The 26,655-nt window shown below is 40.6% G+C and overlaps 1 protein-coding gene across 2 annotated transcripts in view; it reads right to left on the reverse strand.

The window, feature by feature from the left end:
- The window catches only part of CDC42SE2 (CDC42 small effector 2), a 99,889-nt gene that overhangs the window by 27,983 nt on the left and 45,251 nt on the right, over window positions 1-26,655 (reverse strand). Inside the window, exons 1-2 of one of the 2 annotated variants that reach the window (XM_052701063.1) lie at window positions 23,518-23,642; window positions 18,219-18,537 (exon numbers count right to left, since the gene is read on the reverse strand). In XM_052701063.1, the coding sequence (XP_052557023.1) occupies window positions 18,219-18,272 (54 nt within the window). In that variant the 5' untranslated portion in view covers window positions 18,273-18,537; window positions 23,518-23,642. Of the gene's footprint in view, window positions 1-18,218; window positions 18,538-23,517; window positions 23,643-26,655 lie in introns of those variants that run through there. The other variant, XM_052701062.1, reaches the window with a different exon arrangement.

Raw genomic sequence — 26,655 nt, forward strand, 5'->3', positions numbered from 1 at the left:
TGTGAGAGAAGAACAACTATTATTGTGCGTCTTCCATTCACTTTGTGACTTTGTGACACCAGTAGTTCCATCTGTGTCTGGTAATTCTGAAGTTGGATGCACTATGGAAATCCAGGAAATACTGTGGCTTTTTTAGTGTACTAGATTCACTGGTCATGAAAAAACAAGCCTATATTCAGGAGCTTCTTAGGGAAGACAGAATAGGAAAACATGGTTCTTTAATAGTCAGTAAGGAAAGGGAAGCTAAGCATTACAACATAAGGCACTACAGAGATCTATAATCCCTCCATCTGAAGGTGATGAGAGGTATCAGCCTTAAGCTGCACTACCAGGGATGCATGGGTTATATATTACGAAAGTTTTCTTCTCAGAAGGAGTGGTGAGGTATTGAAATAGACTGCACATGAAAGTGGTCAAGTCACCATTCATGGCAGTATTCAAGAAATATCTGGATTTGGCACTGAGGGACATGTTTTAGTAGGCATGGTGGTGATGGATCTAAATGATCATAATGGTCTTCCCAAATGTAATGATTCTATGAATTGCCATTATTGGCAATTTCACGTCAACTCAAGTTCCACAAATGTAGTCAGCTCCTGTCAAAATGCAAGACACTGCCAGCATCAGCTACTGGCTACAGATTTACAGTCAGACAGTTTGACAACAATAACAAAAATGTTAGAGAATGGAGAAAAGAAAAAGCTACAAACATACAAAACAGAAACAGGTTTTCTAAAGATCTGGAGGCTGAGAATTTCCAAACTGGGTGCATAAAAATAAAAGCAGACTATTCATTGTACGTTATATTTTCTTTACAGGAAAAAAATTGAACCATATGATACCTAAAAATGACAAGCATACAACTTCGTCTTCCCATTATCTAGAGATGTGATAAAAAAATAAAACAGTAATTGTTGATAGGAAAATATCTATCACTCCACAGTTACAGAAGAAAATTAAGCTAAAATACTACCACAACACTCTTTTGTAGCTGTATTCACATATCCTTTACCAACACACAGGTCTCCAGTGGTGAATCCCAGGCATGGGATCTGCAATAAATTTGTTTTCTTCCTAGATTTCCTTTATGGTTTATATGCCTCATCTCCATTTCACTGTCTGCACAAGAGTATCCTCTCATTCCACTGTGCTTCCCTGAGATTATGGGAAGATCCAAAGATCTACAGCTACAGGCATAAGAGCAGCCTTCTACAGCTGCTGCCCTCAATGGCCTATTCAGTGCACATACTTCTAGATTGCTTCAAGATTTCAGACTGAGAACAGCAGTAAATTAGTTTCGCACAAGAAGAAACATAACAGCATGAATTGTACATTTAATACTATATGATTTCAAATGCAGCGTTTGAATAATGCACTGTGAAATGAGCAAAGCACAGGCCACTGCTTTAAAGTTAGCCTACAGAGGGTTTCTCAGAGCTTCTTCATCCTTCCACTTCTGATCTCTGGAAATAGTGCAATAGAAACACTTGAAAAATAAGAGGAATGGGGTAGCCTTTTTCACATCTTTACTGCTCTCTCTTTCATTCGCTTTATATCGCTCTGTTGCCTGTCATACACAGAAATCCAGAGAGATATCACCCTTCCAGATGACTGACACATCCGCCTACATTTTTCTTCTCAGAAGCCTTCCCTTCCCTCTTGACTCTTCTCTTTTTGAGTGATTTTTATGTCTGTTCTGGTCCCCTACAAACACCTCTAAACTCTGTCATTGGACAGGCAGGAATTTCACCCAAGTGATGCTAGTAATTCTTACTGCAAAGAACAACTGATTGACAAGTTACTACTGTAAAGGCTGCACAAATTATAAGATAGAACAGTATTAAGGAATTGTCCTACTTACAGATTCTGGCAATTCCCTCACATTCCTTAGTCCTAAATAATTTGTAAAGGATATGTTAAAATCCCTGAAAAAAGGGAGTATTTTTTTTTCAGAAATTTATATTTTTTTCAGAAATTTAAAATGCTTATCTTTATAAAATAATATATATTTGGTCTATGTGCAAGATGCTTTTTATGCAAAACCAAAGATTATGGCTTCAGAAGTGACCTTAGGTCTATTACATAATTTTAGACAATCTTAAACAACCACGTCTTATGCTTTAGAGTGCTAATTTAAACATATCACAAGGAAAATCCAAATAATTTTTAAGTACTTGGGGTGAACACCTAAATGGTTATTCCATCTGCAATAACGAAAAAAGTCAAGAACTGAAGAGACATGCATTATCATCAAAGCTCTCCACATTTCTTCTTTGGAATCATAAAAGAAAAAATTGAAGAGTCCGAACCTTTCTGCCTTTTCCAGTTCTGTTTCCCAGGCTTCATCTTCAGACCACTATTCTGCATTCTGAGACTGTATAGTTACAGGGCATGCTTACTTGTAGTCTCTTAAGCAAACGTGCATAAACACAACATAAATTGTTATGTTTTTATGTTATAAAAACATACCATTAGGTATGGCTAGGGAACAACTACAGTACTGAACTGAACCACAGTTAGTGCATCCTGCAGCATTTCTAGTCTTACATACTGCAAACATAAATGTGCCTGCTGAGTTAGGTTATAAAAACAGTATCTGCCCTTACAATTCCTGCAGGGCCAAAATAGCTTAAGAGCCTAAGTTGAATTCTATTCCTTCTTGGGCATGATCAAATTATTTACTAAATTCCAATGAGCTGAAGCAAAGGAATTACTTGCAGAAAACTTAACCAGTGCCAGTGTGAGAAAAGTACTCAGCTTGATTCAGAACTCTGAGTTTCCAGAACTGGCAGCTGAAAGTTCTACCAATTTTCAAAGGTGATTCTTTGTAAATATTGATCATTCATGCACATTTTATTGAGCAACAAGCTACTGTACAGTAAAAACAGGTTTTTGAATTGTATTTCAGACTATGCTTGGAAGAGCAGCTTTTGTCTGTCTTCTTACATTAAAAAAACTACAAGGACCCCAAAACCAAACCAAATCTTCTCATTCAATTTATCATTTTTCTTACATTTTAACTGAGGAATAATATGAACATTTTTCTTGTCTTCCTAAGGTAAGATAGTTCAGATCAAGCTCTGGCCTTCATTTCAAATTGACTAAGTAGAAGTAAGTATTTACAATGGTGTAAATTAAGAGAGTAAGACAAAAAAAATTACAGAATGTCATTTTGATGGAATGAAACCTCATACCAACAGCATACCATTTTGTTGTCTTCAGAAGATGTCCTCACATTTGTATTTGTAAAATATTACGGCAAATGCTGCAAAGAGGTTATTTCATATAAGCATTACACACTTTAGAAACTCCTATTTTAATTAAGCTCTTTAGATATGAAAAGTTGTTTGAAATGAACATCAAATGAATTAAGTGTATAAAATAAAATAGTTTTTAATTAACACAACCCATTTTAAAATCTAGTGAGAATTAATGTTTGCCATAACATTTAAGCTTTGCTACCTTCAATAAAAAAATTCATGATGATTCTCAGGCTCACTGTTGGTTGCAGCCTAGCATTGGTTATATAATGTTTTACTTTGATGTTTAATTTACAGGAAATGTAATATGCACATGGCAGAATGAGCTTAGATATCTTTGAGAGATTTAAAATATGCTCTGAAAAGCAATAATCAGCATCCCAAAATCTTCTTTCTCATCCAAGTTTCATTTCCTTATTTTCTTAAGTACATTGACTACTTTTCCTTTGCATTACAAGTTCACAAGTTATTTCATTTTCTAAGCTTAATTCTGCTTTTACAAAAAGAAAACATGCTCCTGATACTTTTCCATGAAGTGCAAGAGGTACTGCAGGCTCTCTTGCTTACTTCATGTAGATCAGCACACGTCATTGTTCTGGTATTTCCTTTTCTCTTCATAAGCTCATTAATGCCCAGCTATGTACAAGCACAACTATAACCACAAGCATACTACACACACATACACAAGTGCGTGTACTGGCATATTGTAATGGATTTATTTAGAATATATGTCTACTTCAGCTCACTGCCCATTTTAAAACTAATCTACTGTGTAACCAACACCATGGTGCCTAGGCATTAAAATGTTTTTAAGTTGCTGGCATCCCACAAGCTATATTTAAAATACGCCATATTTGTTCCAAGCAGAGTTTAATAACATGTGCTATATTAATGTTGCATTTAGACATTCATATCTCTCAAGAAATTTACCTGGAATTGATTTGTCTTGGAAGCTCACTATGTTTACAGGAACTTTATGAATAATAAAAATTAACGTCCTTTTATAAATAACACTCTCCACTGATATATAACTGTAGTTCCCAGTTGATTATGAACAAGCGTTCTTTCTTCAGGGAATTTCATTTCTGATAGCATCAGTTTTTCAGATAAAGCATCCCAAAGGGCAAGATATATGCAATTGTACATAACGAGATAAAGATTAATAATTAGAGCTTATGTCACTTTGGGGTTTTTAAAAAGACAGTTGTATAATTCCAATGTAATCTTCCAATTAACATCTACTTGCCAATCCTTTTGAAGTCTGTTCCTTCATTTTATTCTCTTCCAAATCATTTCTCTCTACTGACCACCACGTCTTATGTGCCTTGGCACTTTTTGTCTTCTCCTTTCTCCCCATTTAAGAGGAAAGAATTGGAATCTACTGATTAAATACCATACACCCAGCTCCCCAAATCAATTGGCCTTGTGCCTCCCAGCTGAGTCAAACCTTAGATGCCAAAAAACAGTTTGAGATCAGAAACATCCTCCAGGCTTTCAGTGCTTAAAGCAGTCTGAACCTGGGAGGCACCCTGATGCCAACTCCCAGAGCATTCACCTCAATTCAGCTGCTACCACATTCATGGCCCATTGGAAATGCTCTCAGTATTTGAGCTGAGAGACTGATGAGACCTCAGTTTTCTTCAGCAAACCCAGAAGGCTATGTGACATTCCACAGCCTCGGAGGACAGTTGCAAAGCAGCAGTGAGGCACTCCCATGGCAAGGATGCATGCTTCCTACCATATCTGATGCTTGGTGAGCCCTACACTGCTGCTCAGTGTGGCTCTGTGCGAAGAGATGCTGCCATCTCTGAGCTATAATGAACTACAGCTCTCCTGAGGGTAACCCAAGCAGCTTAAAAAGTGAAATTATTTGAAAACTAGATTCAGAGAGGTGTTACTTCCTTACATCTGAATCTGAGACACTTCACAACTTCACCTCTTCTGCCCAACTTCCAGCTCAGAACTACGCAAGTGAGCAGTTCAGAGTGTCAAACCAGGCAACCCTGATGACGCAAGTGAGAAAAATCACTGCAAGTGGTTATGTGTTGAAGTCTCTAGCTTCAGGAGCACCTTATAAAACTCTGAGTACACAAGAAGAATAGCTATAATACAATTTAATGGGAACTTTAATACCATGCATAGTGATACAAACAAGAGTCACAATAGGAATTGCAGAAGGTTTGAGGAACAGTCTGAAAAGGGAAAACTTTCATGATTTTGGTAATGTTAGGAATTAAAAATGTAAATTAATGTGGAGATATTTATATTTAAAACAGACAACTAAAATGTGTATTTTGTGAGTTATATTACATGAGTTGCATATTGGTCTTAAGAATCAACTCTAATGAAGCACCTCAGGTTCGCTGCAGGGATGCTGCAGTAAAAATACAGAAGGGTACCAGCTGAAGTAGTTACAGAATCACAGAATCAAAGAATCACAGAATCACAGAATGGCCTGGGTTGGAAGGGACCTCAAGGATCATCAAGCTCCAACCCCCCTGCCACAGGCGGGGCCACCAACCTCCACATTTAATACTAAACCAGGCTGCCCAGGTCCCCATCCAACCTGGCCTTGAACACCTCCAAGGACGGGGCATCCACAGCCTCTCTGGGCAGCCTGTTCCAGAACCTCATCACTCTCTCTGCAAAGAACTTGCCCCTGACATCCAACTCAACTTTCCTCCCTCAATTTAAAACCATTTCCCCTTGTCCTGTTGTTATCTACCCTTTCAAAGAGTTGATTCCCCTCCTGTAGGCTCCCTTTAGGTACTGAAAGGCTGCAATGAGGTCACCCCGCAGCCTTCTTTTCTCCAGACTGAACAAGCCCAGCTCCCTCAGCCTGTCTTTGTAGGGGAGGTGCTCCAGTCCCCTGATCATCTTCATGACCCTCCTCTGGACCCTCTCCAACAGCTGTCTGTCTTTCTTGTACTGGGGGCTCCGGATGGGATACTCCAGATGGGGCCTCACAAGAGCAGAGTAGAGAGGGACGATCTCCCTGCCGGCCACCCCTTTTCTGATGGAGCCTAGTTTGTACTCTCTAAATTCCCTTTCGTATAAAAACAGTCAAAGGTAAAAGGCTGAACATTTAATTGCAGGGCAACAACTGACATCTCTGTTCATTAATACAAAGCATACTTTTTTTTGGAGTCTGGAAGTATAAATTTTTCAAGCTCTGAGCTAATGCTCACTGCTCCTAAAAATGTCACACACATATTCATAATTAAGGATCATAAAATATTCAGTTAATTACAATGGGGGAATGCTGCCTTTCTTTTTTACTTTCTTTATAAATATTTTTATACTCAAACACCATAACAGATATTTCAAGACTGTGCAGGGACTAATTTAAATTTAAAAGAAATGAATGTAAAACAGTCCAACTAGGCTAAAAGCAGCACGAGCAGATATAGTTCAAGACAGAAAAGCTAAGTATTTTGCTGCTTATTGGACTCTGACTCCCTTTAAAAAGGTGTTCCTGCAGCCTAGCTCTACAGCACCACTGAAGAGCAGAAAGAAGGAATTCCAAATGTCTGAAACTGGTAGCTCAACACATAATTTAATACGACAACTTTGAAATGTGAGGTCTCTGTGGAGCTGTCACCTTTACATTAGACATTTCCCATAGGCTTCCTGAACACAGTAAGCTCATCAAACTTGATGAATAGGAGACCCTAAACATTTTGGTAATTTTGACTCAGAATCTGAACTTGATGAACATGGCAGTATGGAAGTTAGTGGTTCTCCAGCAGCAAACATGCATCAAGACTGATTTGTTCTGCATTTGTTATGAGTACTGAAAGCGTAATTATATTTAGTGTGAACAAATTGTTGAGAATTATAGTGGGAAATGGATCAGGTGTGCTAGCCTATCTAGTTTTTTCTACCTCTTCTCATTCATGTGAACTTGCTCTACTTCTCTCCTAAGAAAATTTATTTTTTTACTTTATCACAACTGGGAGAAAAGGGAAAAGAAAAAAAATTACTGTCAAGTCTCCAAAACAGTGTACTTTTCAAAAATATTACGGCAGGAACACCTAGCATATCTTAATGGCCCAATTCAATTCAGCTGCATAAAGTTTGAGGTGGGAAGGGACCACTGCAGGTCAGCAGGTTCAATCCCTACTCAAGCAGGGACACTCACAGCAGGCTGCCCGCAACCATGTCCAGGCAGTTTTCAACAACTTCTAAGAAGGGAGATTCCATAGAACAGGCTGCCAGAGAGGTTGTGGAGATATCTCCTTCTCTGAAGATACCGAAAACCTGCCTGGATGCTCTCCTGTGTAACCCACTCTAGGGAAACTGCTTTAGCAGGTGGTTGGACTGAATGATCTCAGAAGGTGCCTTCCGACCTGTCACTCTGTGATCCTATCACTTCTCTGCACAACCTCTGCATGTGTTTGGTCAACCACACATCACAGAAGTGCTTCCTGACGTTCATAGGGAACCTCCTGTGCTCCAGATGGTGTTTCTCCTGTGTTCCTCTTTTCAGAGCCCTGAGCACCAGAAGTTAAATTCTTTTACAACCAAGTTTGAAATCATTTGCATAGAAACCCACTTCTCACAAATGCCCAACATTCATTTTTGACCTCCATGACACTGTTATTCAACCGGAGATAACATAATATTGCTTGAGGTGAAAAGAAATTTTTTTTTTCTTTTATCTTATGTTGTGCTTCCTCACTCAAAGTTTGTCAATTCTGTTTCACATATCAAAAATGACATAAGGGAAATGCCACTTTCTAAATTACTTCTAACATTTGTGGCACAATGTATCATAAAAACGTTTGTCAAAATGCAAAAATCTTATACAAGAGGCAAGCAACAGAAAAGGAACTAATTAACTGGAGAAGGAATTTCAGAGCTAGCCAGGTGAGAACAGTTTATTCCTTTATAACAGAGCAATATTTTTAATGCAAGGTCAAGGGAATATTAAGATCTCTACTGAGCAGTAGCACAAACCAGGTGAGAGGGCACCAGGTTGTGACCAAGGATTTCTTAGACTCTGCAAGATAAAAATGGATAGGACAGAAACAAATAAGGAGGAAAACAGCAGTCTCCAGGTATATGCAATGAGTTTAACATAGGTAAGAAAACAGAGAAGTGTTCTACAAAAATCTTCAAGACAAAAGGCTTACAAACTCCTCCTAACAAGCAATGTAGATGGTAGTGGAGATCTGGCAGAATTTACTGAAACATAGCACGGGATATGGTGACAGCACATATGTACATGGAAAGAAAAACTTATCACTGGAAAATGCAAGATCAGCTTATAGAACCTAAAAAGTGTATTTATAGGAGTGTAAGAATGCTGGTGCAATCACAGAAAGTGCTACTTTTCTCAAAATAAAACAAACAAACAAAGAAACAATGGAAGGTCAGATCACCCACCCACTGAAATTAAATTTCAACCATATACAGAGTAGAGAAAAAAAATGTGTCCATAGCTATTTTTTCAACAGATCAACATCACCTCAGAATGTTAAGGAAATTGGCTGATGTAGCCACCAAGTCACACTCAATAATACTGGAAAAGTTGTGGCAACCAGGTGAAGTCCCTCGTGACTGGAAAAAAGGCAACATCATACCCATCTCTAAGAACGCTCAAAGGATGAGCCTAGGAACTACCAACCTGTCACTCTCACCTCTGTGCCAGGGAAAATCATGGAACAGATCCTCCTGGAAGCTCTGCTAAGGCATGTGGAAGGTAGGAGGTCATATGAGAAAATCAGCATGGCTTCACCAAGGGCAAATCCTGCTTAACCCACCCAGTCGCCTTCTATGATCATGTCACTGCACCAGTGGACAAGAAAAGAGCCACTGATGTCACCTAGCTCAACTTCAGTAAGGCCTTTAAGATGGTACCCCACAACATCCTTCTCTCCAAATTGGAGAGGTATGGATTTGATGAGTGGACTGTTCAACGGATGAAGAACTGGCTGCAGGATTGAGTCCACAGAGGTGATCAGCAGCTCAATGTCTCGGTGGAAACTGGTGACGAGTGGTGTCCCCCAGGTCAGCGCTGGGGCTGATACTCTTTAATATCTTCATCAATGACACTGACAGTGGGGTCAAGTGCAACCTCAGCAAGTTTGCTGATGATGCCAAGCTGTGGAGTGAGGTTGACACAACACATCAGAGGGACAGGATGCTATCCAGGAGGACCTACACAGGCTTGAGTAGTGGGCCCAGGTGAACCTCATGAGGTCCAACAAATCCATATACAAGATCTTGCACCTGGGTTGAGGCAACCCTCATTACCAATGCAAGCTGAGGGACAAAAGGACTGCGCACAGCCCTCCTGAGAAGAACTTGGGAGTACTGGTGGATGGAAAGCTGGACGTGGGCCTGACCAGGGCAGAATAGAGGGGGAGGATCACCTGCCTTGACCTGCAGGACACAGTTCTTTGACCTGGAAACCAAGACCCATTGGCCTTCTTGGCCATCAAAGCACACTGCTGGCTCATGGCCAACCTGCCATCCACCAGGACTCCCAGGTGCTTCTCCACAGAGTTTCTCTCCAGAAGATCACGTCCCAACTTGTACTGATACTTGTGGTTATTCCTTCGCAGATGCAAGACTCTACACTTGCTTTTGTTATACCTCATCTGGTTGCTTGCTGCCCGACTCTCCAGTCTGTCCAGGTCTTGCTGAATGACACCACATCAGCCACTCCTCCCAGTTTTGTATCATCAGCTCAATTCCTGAGGGTGGACACTAATTCCCTCATCAAAGTCGTCGATGAAGATACTGAACGAGATTGGACCCAGTACTGACCCCTGGAGAACACCACTAGTCACAGGTCTCCGACCAGACTACGCCACTGATCACAACCCTCTGTGCTCAGCCAGTCAGCCAGTTCTCACCATCTACTCATCTTTCCCACACTTTCTCAGCTTCATTATGAGGATGTCACGGGGGATCGTAACAAAAGCCTTGCTGAAGTCAAGGCAGATGACCTCCACTGCTCATGGCCCATCTTTCCCTATCATGGAGAAGATCCCAGGATACTACAAGACTAAAATCACACATGGGAACATGTTTCCTCCAATTGTCTCACTATTTATTTTCGCTTCTTTGCATACTCCATTCCTTTATTTATCCTCCTATTTCAGAGAAAAATACAGACCCATATTCAAACATGTCTCTTTCACAATCATCTTAGGAGTCTCAGAAGCACCAAGTGAAAGCAAAGTTAGCAGAGCTAATAAAACAGTTTTTTTAAAGAAGCAACACAGTATATCTGTCCAGTGTTGACAAAAGACAGGGGCTGAAGCTGCATGGTGATACATTTCTGTGAAACATGATGGTAATACCTCAATACCAAAGGAACCAATATACACTAACACTGTTACTGTAGTGCTCTGGGATATGCGATTAGAGGGATAATACCAGTGAAACTAGGTAAGTAATACGTTTTTCTAACCATAGTACTCACAGATCTGTTTGCAAAGGCATGGTTCAAAACCACGTGAAAGCACTTGAAAGCACAAGTATGTAATTCTGGAAGGTCTACAGAGCAACCAAAGTGACCTCGAAGATGTTATTGTGTGCAGTCTAAACCAGCTTTCTGCAAAAATGATTTAAATGTCTCAGTGCCTCTATATGTTTTTCATTTTAAGTGTACTACAGTTGGAAAAAAACAGGCTGTACAGAAGATACCTGATACGATATGCCAGCTAGAATGAAGCTAGAATGAAGCAACAGTCTGCTCTTACACCCTGCCTTTAAAGAGAAAAAGAAAACCCTGCAACTCAGAGGCAGTTGTGAATATCTCAGAAACACATGCAGTCACTCAAATATGTTTTCTTTTCTCACTAGTCATATGGCTTTAAACTTATGTTGATATCCACAACATTAAAGATGTCCCAGACAGCAGCACCTGTCAAAAATTATGAGAAAAAATATCACATTTCAGAGAACATAAATTTACAAACAACAGGAACATTTTAAGCTTCGAGCAGGGTAAATAAAAAATTAAGCAACATCCTGCTTTCAGGGTGTTTATTCTGAGACGCTGGTTGCTTTTAATGTTGCTGCAAGATGAGATGAGGCCTTCCCAGAAAGAGCATGCTTTACGGCAGAACATGAAAATGAAAGCTGGAACATCATTCACTGGGCCATGAACAAGTTGAGATGTAGAAGGTAAAATGAAAGAAGGCACAAGAAACAGATGAAACTGGCTAGACATTACATTTCTTCTGAGAAACTGGATTGGATTACACTGACAGATTAAAGGTATCACAGGATTGGGGACACATCTGCTATGCAAGTCTGTGTTTTTTATCTATTCTGAGAAACTTTTAGAACAATAAATATCAGTATATTTGGATGAAAACCTAGCACCACTTCTAACATCCAAGTCTCCTGAATTACACAGTCCTTGCAGAGGTAGGGTAAGAACAGTTTTCTTAACACCTGTCTGGCTTAAGAGTTTCCTTACACTGATGGAATACACATCTATGTGTGCATGTCACAGAATAATAAAAATCCATACTTATTCAGATGCATGTTTTTGATTAAATCCACTTAATGCAATGGTGTGTGACAGAACGAAGGCTGTCCAGGACAACAGCACACAGTAAAATGAGCTCATCTCTGTGGCGGAAGGACAGCTAAACATCTATGGTGAAACATAAGAAGGCCAGCCCACAATGGTTTCTTTCTTTTTTTTTATTTTTTTTTTTTGAGTTGTCTCCTGAAGAATAAATCACTTTATAACAAGCAAACTCCTACAACATACACATCCTTCTTTCTTAATTGGAAAAGTAGGGATTTGAAGGATTGACTGTTCTGTGGATCAATAATTGGTTGGCTGGACACAGCCATAGGACTGTGATCAATGGATTTGGAGACCAGTGGAGACTGGTCAAAAGTGGTATGCACTAAGCCCATCTTTATCAATGACAGAGATGATGGAACCAAGTGCAACCTCAGCAAGTTTGCAGATGACACCAAGCTGAGTGGTGCAGTCGATACACTGGTGGGAAGATAAGTCACAGAATCACAGAATCACATAATCACAGAATCACAGAATTGTAGGGGTTGGAAGGGACCTCCAGAGATCATTGAGTCCAACCCCCTGCCAAAGCAGGTTCCCTACAGCAGGTCGCACAGGTCGGCATCCAGGCAGGTCTTGAACATCTCCAGAGAAGGAGACTCCACCACCTCCCTGGGCAGCCTGTTCCAGTGCTCCGTCACCTCACTGTAAAGAAGTTCTTGCGCACATTTGTGCAGAACTTCCTGTGCTGCAGTTTCCGGCCGTTTCCCCTTGTCCTGTCTCCACTCACCACTGAAAACAGTCTGGCCTCGCCATTCTGCCCCCCACACCTCAGATATTTATAGACCTGGATCAGGTCCCCTCTCAGCCTCCTTTTCTCAAGGCTGAACAGACCCAGATCACTCAGCCTTTCCTCATAGCAGAGATGCTCCAGGCCCTTCACCATCTTCGTGGCCCTCCGCTGGACTCTTTCCAAGAGATCCTTGTCTTTTTTGTACTGGGGAGCCCAGAACTGGACACAGTACTCCAGATGAGGTCTTACCAGGGCAGAGTAGAGGGGGAGGATCACCTCCCTTGACCTGCTGGACACGCTCTTTTTAATGCACCCCAGTAAGCCATTGGCCTTTTTGGCCACAAGGGCACACTGCTGGCTCATGGCCAGCAAGTCATCCAGAGGGACCCAGAAGTAGGCCCATAAGAACCTAATGAGGTTCAATAAGGCCAAGTGCAGGGTGCTGCACATGGGTTGGGGCAATCCCAGGTATTTATACAAACTAGGGGAAGACTTCCTTGAGACATGCAGAGAAAGACTTGGGGGTCCTGGTGGATGAGAAGCTGGACATGAGCCAGCAATGTGTGCTTGCAGCTGGAAGGCCAACTGAGCTGCATTATGAAAAGGGTGGCCAGCAGGGAGAGGGAGATGATTGTCCTCCTCTACTTAGCTCTTGTAGAATCATAGAATCACAAGGTTGGAAAGCACTACAAGATGTAGTCCAACCGTCCTACTACCACTGCTATCACAAGCACTAAACAATATCTCATAGCTCCTCATTCAGGCACCTCTTGAACACTGCCAGGGACAGCGACTCCACCACCTCCCTGGGCAGCCATTCCAGTGCCTGACAACTCTCTGAGAAAAAAAGTTTTTCCTCATATCCAATCTAAATCTCCTCTGGTACAACTTGTGGCCATTTCCTCAGGTCCTGTTTGTTGCCTGGTCTGTCCTCCTCATCACAGCCTCCCTTCAGGAAGTTGTAAAGTGCAATGAAGTCTCCCCTGAGCCTCCTTTTCTCCAGACTGAACAATCCCAGCTCTTTCAGCTGCTTCTCATAAGACTTGTGCTCCAGACCCCTCACCAGTTTTGTTGCCCTTCTCTGGACACGTTCCAGGGCCTCAATGTCTTTCTTGCAGTGAGGGGCCCAAAACTGAACACAGTACTTGAGATGCAGCCTCACCAGTGCTGAGTACAGGGGATGATCACCTCCCTGCTCCTGCTGGCCACACTATTTCTAATGCAGGCCAGAGTGCCATTGGTCCTCAGCACATTGTCAGCTCATGTTCAGCCGAGCACCAACCAACACCCCCAGGTCCCTTTCCTTTTCACAGTCATCCAGTCACTCAGCCCTAAGCCTATAGCACTGAATGTGGTTATTGTGGCCTAAGTGCAGGACCCGGCACTTGGCCTTGTTGAATCTCATCCTGTTCACCTCAGCCCAGCAATCCAGCTTGTCTAGATCCCTCTGAAGGGCCTCTCTACCCTCAGGCAAATCGACACCACCTCCCAGCTTGGTGGCATCTGCAAACTTACTCAGTTTGTACACTCAGTCTCCTCATTTAGATCATCAATAAAGATATTAAACAAGATGGGCCCCAGTACTGACTCTTGGGGGACACAACTTGTAACAGGTCACCAGCTGGACTTCACTCCTTTAACCACTATCCGTTGAGCATGGCCCTCTCGCCATTTACTTACCCAAAGAAGGGTAGAGAGGAGGAGCTCTCTAACTGTCTCCACCTGAATCACTGGGGGTGTAATTCTGCATAGCATCCCAGATTTCCAGATCAGGGCATAAAGTACCCTGAGGATAACTGATCTGCCTATTAAGGGCAGATGTAAAGAAGGTGTTGAGGACCTCAGCCTTCTCCTTATCCTCAGTGGTCACATTCCCTGCTGCATCAAGCGAAGGATAGAAATTCGCCTTGATCCTTCTCTTACCACTGATATATTTGTAAAAAGATTACTCATTTTCTTTTACTGCAGAGGCCAATCTGAGTTCAAGTTGGTTTTTGCCTTCCTAACTTTGTCCTTGCATGCCTTGCTTGAAATCTCCCCAAGTAGCTTGCCCTTTCTTCCGGAGGGTATAGAGTCTCTTTTTCTCCCTGAGTCTCAACAGTAGTTCCCGGTTCATCCACACTGGTCTTTATCCCCTATGACTTGCCTTATGGTATTCAGGGACAACCTGGTCTTGCACCTTTAAGATTTCCATCTTGAGGAATGTCCAGGCTTCCTGGATCCCTTTACCCTTAAGGAGCAAGGGACCTGTGCTACAAGCATCCTGAACAGGTTGAAGCTCACCCTCTTGAAGCTCTTGGACTGCTTCCTCTGTGCAGTGAGCGCTGATGATCACACAACTTCTGCAAGCTGCTCAGAATGCCTCATCGTTCTCTTCATCCTGATTAGGTAGTCTGTAACAGACCACCACCAAGACATACTCCTAAAGGTCTTCCCCCTGATCCTTACACATAGACACTCTATTTTATTCATCATCAAAACAGTCTTTAATACAAAGGACTACACCATCACCCTTCCTTCCTCATCTATCCCTTCTGAAGATCTTGTAGCCATCCATCACAGCACTCCACTCATGACAGTGGTCCCACCAGGTTTCAGTAATAGCAACTAGAGCTTCCAGCTCTTCCTGCTTGTTGCCCATGCTGTGTGCATTGGTGTAGATGCACTTCAGCTGAGTCATCTGCCTCACCCCCAGCTCAAGCATCATTCCCCTTGGCTCATCTCTGCTGAGCCCTGTTTTGTCCCATTTCCCTATCTAGCTCCTGTGCTAGGATTCATTGCCCCCTTTGAGATAGGTGGGTTCCATGCGTGGACAACAGGCCAGAGGCCAAGTAAATTGCCCCATGATCAATGAACCCAAAGTTTCTGCCATGACCAGCCTCTGAGGCAGTTTTTCATTACTTGTGCTTTCCAACCCCACTCCGTGTCCCTCACTGCCCCTGAAGGTATAGAACAAAAGATCACTTGCACTCCCTCTCCTTGAACTAAACTCTTCATAGTTCACAGGCTTCACTGAGCGATTTCATCACTGCCCACCTAAACTATGCGTAATGGAAAGTAATTAGTGGAACGAATCTGCTTTGGGAGTTTTCTAGTTATTCTCTGACCCAGGCCTCAGGAAGGCAGCACACGTCTTGACTTCTTGGGTCCAGTCTGCATATGAAGCCCTCTGTTCTTCTGAGACGGGACCGTGACCACCTTTCCTTATTTCCTGACAGAGGCAGTCTCTAGGTGTGAGGATGACCGCCTCTCCATGGGTTCCCTACTAGGCAGACCCTCCATTACCTCACCACTCACATCCCCTTTAATTTCCAGCAATTTCTCAAACCTGTCACTTAGTGGGAACTGGGGAAGCAGGGTAGGCAGGTGGGGAGGGGGTTCCCATGACACTGAGTGACGATTCTCTTCCAACTCTCCTCATCAATCAGATCTGCCCGACTGTGACAGGGCAGGAGGTCCACTACCTTCCTGGGGGTATCTCACTGGCACCTTTCCCTCTGGCACGCCAGCGAGTCACTCCACCAGTCAATCTCCTGCTCACAATCCCCGATAGTCCTTAGTCTCTGCACCTCCTCCTTGAGCTCACCACCAGGCTGAGCAGCTCATCCACCAGCATGCTCACATCTCACACAGGTGGAAGCCCTGCCACCCTCTCCGGGCAGTAACTGGGTCAGGAACTCCCTGCAGCCATGAGCCTTCCTGTGAAGCCCTATCTGGAGAACTATATCCAGACTTGGGGCTCCCAGCACAAGACAAAGAGCTCTTGGAACAGGTTCAGAAGAGGGCTACTAAGATGATCAGAAAGCTGGAGCACCCTTCTGAAGAAGAAAGTCTGCGGCAACTGGGATTGTTTAGCTTGGAGGGGGAATGGCAGTTCACGAGGGTGGATAGTGATAGGACAAGGGAGAATGGTTTTAAATTAAGATAAGGGAAGTTTAGGTTAGATATTAGGAGGAAATTTTTCATATAGTGGGTGGTGACACACTGGAACAGGTTGCCCAGAGAGGTTGTGGATGCCCCATCTCTGGAAGCATTCATGGCCAGGCTGGATGTGGCTCTGGGCAGCCTTGTCTACTGGCTGGCCACCCTGCACATAGCAGGGGGGTTGAAACTAGATGGTCTTTAAAGGTCCTTTTCAACCCAAGCCATTCTATGATTCTATGATGATTCTATGAACATCTGAAAGGCTGATTTCAAGCACAAGCTCAACAAAGTGCTGTTTGTACTTTAATTACTAAGGATGACTTTAATTTTCTAAGCAATCACCACATCACAAACATCACCAGCCTAACAGAAATCTACAAAAATGGCTTGTTTCCTTCTTCTTCACTTTCAAAATATATTCTCCACCCTTACCATGAGTCACAATCTACAGATCACTACATGCTGCTCTAATATGCCATGTATTTTTCTGGGCAACAGCTTAACTGTTTCACAAAGCTTGAATCAAGATTTTAATAAGGAGCAAGACTGCAGATTTTTGTAAACAAACAGAATATGCCATTTTACATCTCAGATTTTTAGGAGTCATATCTAATTTCAACTGAAATATACAATCCAAAACTATGCAAACAGCTTTGTGTACATATAGGGGTGTTTCAAGGGAGTTTCTGGCTATGTTGTTATTTGAAATCTCATCTCCTACAGTTCTAATGCACTAAGGTTGAGATAATATTGCATTCATTGGTTAGAAACGTTAATGGTCAAATTTCTAATATTTGCACTGACACATAAGGATCAGTGTTGCACTCAAGCTTTGAGAAGTGCCAATTCCTACCCAGTTTTTCTGAAGTCATCAGATGTTAGATTTTTTTAAAAATCCCTTGGTGTATGAATGAGAGTTTGCCCTCATTGGGGCTTCTCTAATGTCACTGTAATGCAGATTCAGTAGTCATATTTGCAAGATAGCTCTCCTTTCTTTAAGTTCACTTAGCTTGACCTGGATGTCACGCAATGCAATGCTTTTTTCTTGAAGTACTAACCACAGTCTTAGTTAATTCCACCCTAAAGCAGGCAAACTTTCTCCTACAGCACTGGGCACAATGTATATTCCAAAGAAACACAAGAATATTTATGTCTTTCCCCTTAGGTATACCTCTAAAAGTTCTTCTAACAAACTGGTGACTAAGAACCTTTTCATGCAACAGTCATTTCAAATTCTTGAAAAAGCTATCTTCACTACCTTCACTATTCACAGGTTTTATCTAAAAATTAACAAAACAACTAAGACTGAAATCCAGACTTCAGTTAATGTTTAAAAGGACTGGATTTCACCCTGCTTTTTCTAAGAAAACTTCTTTCACCACTGTCCAGCCACACCTCAAGACAGGCTGGGGACACTGAGTTACAATGTCCAGATTTCCAGCTGCTCTCTGGCAGTACCAGGGTAGGTCACCTTCACGTTTCATTCCCTTTTCCCCCTCTACTGAATTCAAAGATATACAAGCTTCCATTTCAAAGACTTTGGACAGATCTGAGATTAAGAATAGGGAAAGCAAAAGTGCAACATCCATCTAGAAGACATTCTTCTGTCCCCACTAAGCCAGTAGTTAACCCAAGTTAACTGAAGTTGGTCAAATGGCATTAATTCAAAAAAGCATAAAAAATCCATAAAATCTGCACAATGAAATTAATTTATGCAAAAAGCAGTGTTAATATTCATACTTACAGGCTGAGGCTGTTCTGCAATGCAGCAGTTGAAACACAACCAGAATTCACTCATTGTTTACAGTCTGAAGTGTGATCACAGTTGAGAACCAGGACTTGACCTCTATAAAAGTATCCCCAGGTCGCAAGTTCTTCAAATAGATTTATTTGTGATGGTTCTGATGTGGGAATTTTTCCTTTCTTGAACTCTTCTCTCAAGATACTCTCAGGACAAACACGATGTAGTTAAAAAGTTATTTCAGAAATCTTCTCTCAACAGAATGGTCCCAGCACCATGGAAATGTTACTTATGCTTCTTTGGTCCCTAGCGTTATGTGAACCTGAAAACAGAAGAACATCATATTAAAAAGAAATAGGATACTGAATTTCATACTCCCAGAGAGCCACCCATACCAGTGATTTTGTGGTAATATCTTGACTACTGAATGAAGAGATGCTAGCAAACAAGTCACATACTAATTTCTTCAAAAACTACACAAAATGTCATATATTAGAAATTCAAATGAGGCTTAGATTCTAGTTTTTTATAATGAAGCAGTATAATGGATTTGTGTCCAATCTTTTGGCATTCAGTGTTCAATCTGTTTCTAGTTTTCTAATGTTGTTTTAGAAAATCACAATTGACTATACACCCCTTTAACTTATGGAATTCAGCCTATTGGCACTTAATTTATTTTCACTGAAAATTTACCCAGTCCATTCAGAGAGCAAGGACGCAACACAGCTGTCAAGCAAAAAACAAGCTTTCCTAAATCCAAACAAAAAAAATCTGCAAAAAGGATAAACCTGGTCAAAACAAAATGGCTTTATTTTCATTCTGTCTGTTCCACTGCTACATGTACAGTTGACCTCAAAAATAGGAGATTACTTGTAGAGCTTGAAACTGTTTCCTTAAACCTTCAAAATTCCTCACGTGGCACAACTGAGGCTCCAGATTCCAGTCACTCCTTTGCTATAATAATCTTTATTGGCTAATCTCCAACCCAGTTTCTTTCACTAAGTTTGCAATAAAAATTCCTCTCAGATTTCACTGAAATCATTTGCCTTGCCATTAATCATACACTGGTTTGCAGAGAAATGAAATAGAGAGCATTTTGAAATTTTTACATATGTAATCCTAAAAAATTCTAAAGATGGCTGCATCTTTATTTAGATTCATTCAAATTTCCTTTGTGTATAGCTATGCATTATTATTTGTATGCATTTTCTCACAGTATGAAGCAGTTTAGGACACCATGGGATATAGAATCATAGAATCATAGAATCATAGAATCACCCAGGTTGGAAAAGACCTAAAAGATCATCCAGTCCAACCGTTCACCTCAATGTCTTTCTTGCAGTGAGGGGCCCAAAACTGGACACAGTACTCGAGGTGCGGCCTCACCAGTGCTGAATACAGGGGAACAATCACCTCTCTGCTCCTGCTTGCAACACTGTTTCTGATGCAAGCCAGGATGCCATTGGCCTTCTTGGCCACCTGGGCACACTGTCGGCTCATGTTCAGCCCAGCATCAATCAATACCCCCAGGTCCATTTCCTCTACGCAGTCTTCCAGCCACACCGCCCCAAGCCTGTAGCGTCGCCTGGGGTTGTTGTGGCCGAAGTGCAGGACCCGGCATTTGGCCTTGTTGAAACTCATCCTATTGGCTTCAGCCCAGCTCTCCAGCCTGTCCAGGTCCCTCTGTAGGGCCTCGCTACCCCCAGGCAGATCCACACTTCCAGCCAATTTGGTGTCATCTGCAAACTTACTGAGGGTGCACTCGATGCCCTCATCGAGGTCATCAATAAAGATATTGAAGAGGACAGGCCCCAGCACCGACCCCTGGGGAACACCACTTGTCACCGGTCGCCAGCTGGATTTGACTCCATTTACCACCACTCTCTGTGCCCGGCCCTCCAGCCAGCTCCTCACCCAGCCAAGAGTGTATCCATCCAAGCCTCTGGCTGCCAGCTTCTGCAGGAGAATGCTGTGGGAGACAGTGTCAAAGGCTTTGCTGAAGTCTAGGTAGACCACATCAACAGCCTTTCCCTCATCCACCAGATGGGTCACTACATCATAGAAGGAGATCAGGTTGGTCAAACAGGAGCTGCCCTTCATGAACCCATGCTGGTTAGGCCTGATCCCCCGCTCATCCCACACATGCCGCATGATCTCCCTCAAGACAATCTGCTCCATCACCTTCCCTGGCACCGAGGTCAGGCTAACAGGCCTGTAGTTCCCTGGATCCTCCTTACGACCTTTCTTGTAAATGGGTATACTAGGTACATCTATGTGTATATACACATGGTAAGGCAATTTTTAATGGGTGTGGATGAGTTGATTCTGTGGTACAGGAGGCCCACTTAGCAGCTGTCTATATCAATTCTCTACATACGATACAAAATAAGCCCTTAATTTACTGCACACAAGCCAAGGTACTGTACCATGCAGCCACAAGACAGGTACTTTTCAGTCCTGTTGGCTATCATGCACATGCAGAGAAGGAGCAGTACCTTTTCTGTACTAAGTTGAAAGCCTACAGGTAGCACTTCCACTTCTTACCTTTCAAGAGACTAAAGAAGGGTCTTCAAGAAATAAATACATGCTGTGATAAAACCATCTAAATAAGAAACACTAGCAAAATTATTTCTAGCTGTGAAAGAGATCTCAGTAGTGTTTAAAATAAGTTTATATGCATTTCTTACCTAGTTATCAGAATAGAAAAGAGAAAAGAAAGATATTTTACCATGCATCTTTATAATGAATACTATACAAAGCAAAGCAATTTGAACAGCTAAAAAAAATAATCCTTCCACATAATCTCTATTTTGTCAATCTTACTTCAAAAAGGGGCCTTATTACAGTGCTAATACGATTTACTTTCACTAGTTAGAAGAAGATCTTTTCTACCCCCAAAATGACCATCTAAAAACCCCAAGTGTCACAAAGCTACAATAAAACATGGGAACAATCAACCAACAATGTGAAATGTAATACTGTAATACTTCAAATAACTTTAGATATTAAAGGTCTGTAAGGAAATTCTAATGCCATAATTAGGTAAAGTCACATAATTTTCTCAATTTTTCTAGTCAGTGAAGGTTTGATTGAGTTCAAGTAGTAAGAGTATAACATAAAGCTTGTAAGAAAACACACTGCTCCCCCAGTCTCAGAATATGCATCCTATGTAATTATTTTCTGTACTTCATTCAATATGTAACAAAACTGGAATTAGAACATGGTTAATTTCGGAAATGCATATAAAATTAACTTTTTTTTTTTTTTTTTTTTTTTTTTTTTTTGGATCCTGTAACTGTATAGCTTATCTCTACTTAAAATTAAGGCTTCTGCTATTCAGAAGATGGACTCCAAAGCTGCTTTGAAATGGAGCAATTCTCTCCTAACTCTAGCTACTCAAATTATGAGCAATTGAAAAATGAAGTACTCAAACTTACAGCACTCTGAAGCTTAATACACCTCAGTCTGCATAAATTATATAAACAAGTGTTTTGCACTGGTCTTCTCTTGTTGGGCAAGTGATGCAGAATTTTTATGTGCAGCTCTTGAAGTTCTAACAATGACATAAATTTCTCACAACTTCTTTTGACAAACTCCACATTTTGCATATGAAGTTCGTATTTTCACAGAGGGTTAATTTTCTCTAATGCTCTTGGAAAGCCATGGAAATTCCTCTGCTGACCAGCCTGCTCAGTTCCATGCTAGCAGCTAGCACACTCTCCTGCTTGCTGCAGCTTTAAGCACCGTGCTCACCTGAAGCCCTGAGAACAAAACTGAAAAGATTGGCTATGCTACTCTGAGCCCTGAATGCTTTTCCTGGTTACAAAACACTCAAGTGTGCAGAAGACCTCCTCAACCCAGTCACATTCATTGTGCTGGACTTGAAATCCTCACAGACACGATTCTCTCTGAAACTGACTTTGATCCTGTGTGAAGAGCAACTGAATGCCAAAATTAACCTGTTATTGCTTTAGTAACAAGCATTTTTTTGTATCAATTCTCTTCTAATTTTTTTTTAAGGTAGAAAGAGGAAAAACATCTCAGAACTCTGGAGAAAAACTGACTGTAACTGCATCCTTTAAAAGGCAAAAAAACATTCACAGGTATTTATTAGAGTGAAGGAATTTTATATACCTCACTCTGCTATACACGTGTTCTTTACAGTGGACAAGTTAATATAAAAGACCAGACACAAATCTGCTGTACCAAAATGGAAAGAAAATGCTGAAGGCAAGAAGAGATACTGACACTTGACAACATGACTCTTGATCTTATGCTCTTACCAGAGCCTTTTTAAGAGCACACTGAAACAGGAAAATTGGTTTTTCAAATTACTGGAAAGAAAAAGACGACCACACTGACCTACATCTACAAGCTGGGCAATTATGCAGTACCAGTCCTTCAACAATTTGATTATAAAGTGTTTCTATAGACCTGGACTATTGCAAATCTGAACACATATTATAAGATTCTGAAACAACACCTCACAGCTTGTTCTCTGCTTTGTCACATTATCCAGCTGTTAACATGGCATCGTGCGAAGAACATATTCGTCTCTGTAGACCTGCCAGATCAAGCAGACAGTACCTGGGCTGTTTGAATGCAGTTGAAGCATGCAGTTCAAAAAAAGCACTATTACTTCTCATTTTTGCTCTTTACATAGATTTATGATGCTCAGAGAAGCAGAATATCACACAGCTCAGGCTGAAAGCCCAATGTGCTTATTCTGTCTGAACTACAAGGACAAAATAGTGATCAGTATCGAAACACCTACTTGCTTTTTTCCACTTTGAACTTTCCGAACACAAAGCCATATTTTATAGCACACAATTCATATTAGAAGAGCATGTAAAAAACTACCATGCCAAAATTCTTTGCTATGTTTCAAGTTTCTTATATCTTACCTATAAATTCTATTTTACTCCATTTATAAGAAGTATGGAAAAACAAACACATAAAAAGAAGGATGCATCATTATTTAAAGTGGAATAATGAAAATGAGCTTGCTGGTTTCCAAATTTATTCCACAGAAGCTGATCTAATGCCAAAAAAACAAAAAAGATAATGTATTGCTTACTGTTAAATACCAGTCACAAAGGTGGAAAGTGCAAAAACTATGTTAGCAACTGAAGGGTGGAAACACATTTTGTTATAGTATCAGCAGTTTATCTTATTAAACTAGAAATAAATTTTCTAGGCTAACAAAAAAGCAGGAAATATGAAAGGATAAAAAATGAATTGTACATTTTCCCAGTTGAGCTTTTCAGAATTACTAGCAAAAAAGGAATTAGAGAGAATTTACCTGAGTTGATCCAAAAAGGGATACACTGCATTCTGTGGAGAGTACAGTTGTAATAAAGCTACTTATTAATTATGTAGGTTAAGAACAGCCCACTGTTCTATTAAGTTTCTTTCAAGGGTCAACCTTCTATATCCTCTAGCTGCATACTGTTTGTTATAGCTTCAGACAGGAAGTGTGGTAACAAGGCTCTCACAATTACTTAAAGCAAATAAAACCACAGGAAGAGAAAGAAAATGAGTGCAGGTGTTAATGTCTGAATTTTAACTAACTTGCCTCAAAGCTCAGACTACCATTTAAGGAGAGGGGGAAAAATTACTAAAAAAAAAAAAAGAAAAAAAAGAAAGAAGTGAAGTGTACACAAAGTCATAACTAAGTATGCTATGTCATATTATAATGCATCTGTTATGCTTAAGTATGCATACAGTAATGGCTAGGACTACTACATTTTTTTTTGTCTCTAATAGTTGATAGGAAAGAAATTTTAAATATGTATGTATATATACATATTTTTTTTCCTTTAGATTCTCCAAAGAGCTATTGTAGAGTGTTTTTTTGTTTGTTTTTAATTTTTTTTTCATATTGTCCCATTAATCTCTATTATGGCTGTGCCATTTCTACTTGCTGCTTAGAGGATACGCTCAAGTGGCAGCAACAAATGAATGACATTAAGCTGCACCCAAACCCCAAACTAACAAAGAGGTCAAGCTTCTGTACTCTTTCCATGCTGTTTAAGCTGTAGCAACTGAGAGATGCTTTCCAGATCTCAAAGGAAGCTGGAAGTGTTTCCTTCCTTGCCAACCTGGTTTTTAAGCTACTTTTTGAAACAAAGCAATATGTAAGACAAGCAATATAGGCTTAAAAAAACCCACTATCTATTGAAAAATATGCACACATTTTATCAGTCTGCCTTGGCAGGGCAGGGCAGAGGCAATCAGGCAATTCTTCCTTTCCCCATCAGCAAAGCAGATGCTGCAGGGGATTTTGCTGCTGCTTTCAATGCTTTGGTATCTTTTGCACTCTCAGATGCTGAGATATCTGAACTGCAAGGAGCTCTTGCCAGATCAAAGATGTTATTCAACATCAGCACAAGCTAAGTAATGCAAAAATCCCTTTTCCACTTCCCTCTAACTTTCCAATATCTATCCCTGTCCCTGCAATATACTTTGAGACTTAGTTTCAAAACAATGAAGTTGAAATTCTTCAAACTTTGAGTTAAGACTTTCTTGTGCATTTTGAACACTGAAAGTATAGGTCCTGACTTTGTTTTAAAATAAATATTTTATTCATATATTGTCTTATTTGAACATTATAACTAAATCTGCTTAGAATTAAAAGATTTTATTTTAGTGTTTTATTTGAGGATTACTGGTTGTAATTGATCATCCCTCCCTCCCCTTTTCTTGCCCTCTCTCCATACTTACAATGAAATAGTTTTCATCAGTTTATTTCCCAAAGTAACTTGAGAACAGGTTGTACTTCAAATCAAGATAAATACAAACTAATAGCCATGGAGGCCTAATAAAGTTGCTTTGTTTCCAATTGAAAAATTTCAGAAAATATGGTCTAAGATGAAGATTCCCTTACAGCTTACTTGAAGGAAAAAGTTGTGTTTTTTTTTTTAAATTCTTGTTGTTGCTTATATAACACTGTCAATCTCATATTTTACTGGAACAGAAATGCTTCAAGTTTGTTTGTGTTCTCAGTTGGTAGCATGCCAACAGTGATTTCCCTGCAACAAATGCACCCACTTAACAGGAGGGAAGGCAGCAAAAGATGCAGGAAGGGAGCTACAGCAAATCAGCCAGGTATTTTTTTTTACCAAGTCAATGACTTAAAGAAAGCATTAAAATAGGTACAGGAAGGAAAGCACACTACACGGTCAAAGAAAACAGCTCACTTGGTACAAGCAGTAACATTGTGGGTGCTAGTGCAAAGTTTAAAGAAGAGTATCTTTAGGCATCTTTAAAACATACCGGTAACAGGAAGCTCAAACAATCGTTTTACCACTGACCACTGTCCTGATGGTTCACTCTCCACCCACAATTCCCTGTGTTCTAATCTCCACTAACTGCTAAATTTTGTTATGTAGTTCAGTTGAATGTCCCTGTTGCCCTGTGCACAAAATTAACAACTGAAGTAGACAATACTGCATGTGTCTCATTAAAATTCCAGTATTGTTCAATCAGAAACAAAACACTTTTTCAAGATTTAATCAAATTTTACGGGCAATACTGTATAAGCGATTGTGCATGACAGGCAAGCTCTTGCCCAGTACTCATGTTTTAAAGCTGCCTGTGCCTTCAATTAACAATGACATGGGACCAATGGAGCTTTCTGACAGGACTTGTATACACAGCTCATACTAGTTCCTCTGTAAAGATTTGTCATACATGTAAACAGTAACATTCTTCTTTGAAATACAGTGCAAAACATCAAATAATTCTGCACTTTGAAAATACCTGAAGACTAACAGAAAACTGAGATCTAAATTTTTTATAAAAACGATAAAGGAAATTCTAAGACAAAATAGATACCTTTTGTCATTCTTAAGACCTAGTCTAGACATAATGTATTTTCTCCTATCTAAGAAAATCTATTAATAACGAGTGAAAATCTTTAAGAATCTACGCTAAGCACATTGCTATGCATACAGGAAATCTAAGTTCACGATTCTTATCAATTTCCATTGACTAACAGGATTTTTTTTTCCTAAATTTTCAGTTGATCAATAATATTACTACTTAGCTGACACTTCCTGTTGAAGGTAACACAAAAGAAAACAAGAGTGGGTGAAAAGAGAAGTTATTTATCTTGACAAGTAATACCAGTCAGAGGGAAAAACTAAGGAGTCAAAAAAAGCAGGCTCTGAACAAGGCATAATTTCCACAATGAATGGAAACAGAAAATCTCTATGAGCAATCCCCCATTTTTACTTCTAAATTGATGACAGGAATTAGTCAGCATCTGGGTCCCTGGAGTTCTCCATCTGAACACTGTAGTTTTACAACAGTGGAACAACAGCCTACTGAAAAACAAACAAACAAACAAAAAGGAACCATGACAAACTGTTTGTTAGGCCATATGAGTTAATCAAGGGACTCTTATCTGTTGTTCTAGTACGATAATAGGTAAAAAGAA

This window comes from Tympanuchus pallidicinctus, unplaced genomic scaffold, assembly GCF_026119805.1.
Source record: "Tympanuchus pallidicinctus isolate F22 unplaced genomic scaffold, pur_lepc_1.0 scaffold4, whole genome shotgun sequence".
Lineage (NCBI taxonomy): Eukaryota > Metazoa > Chordata > Aves > Galliformes > Phasianidae > Tympanuchus > Tympanuchus pallidicinctus.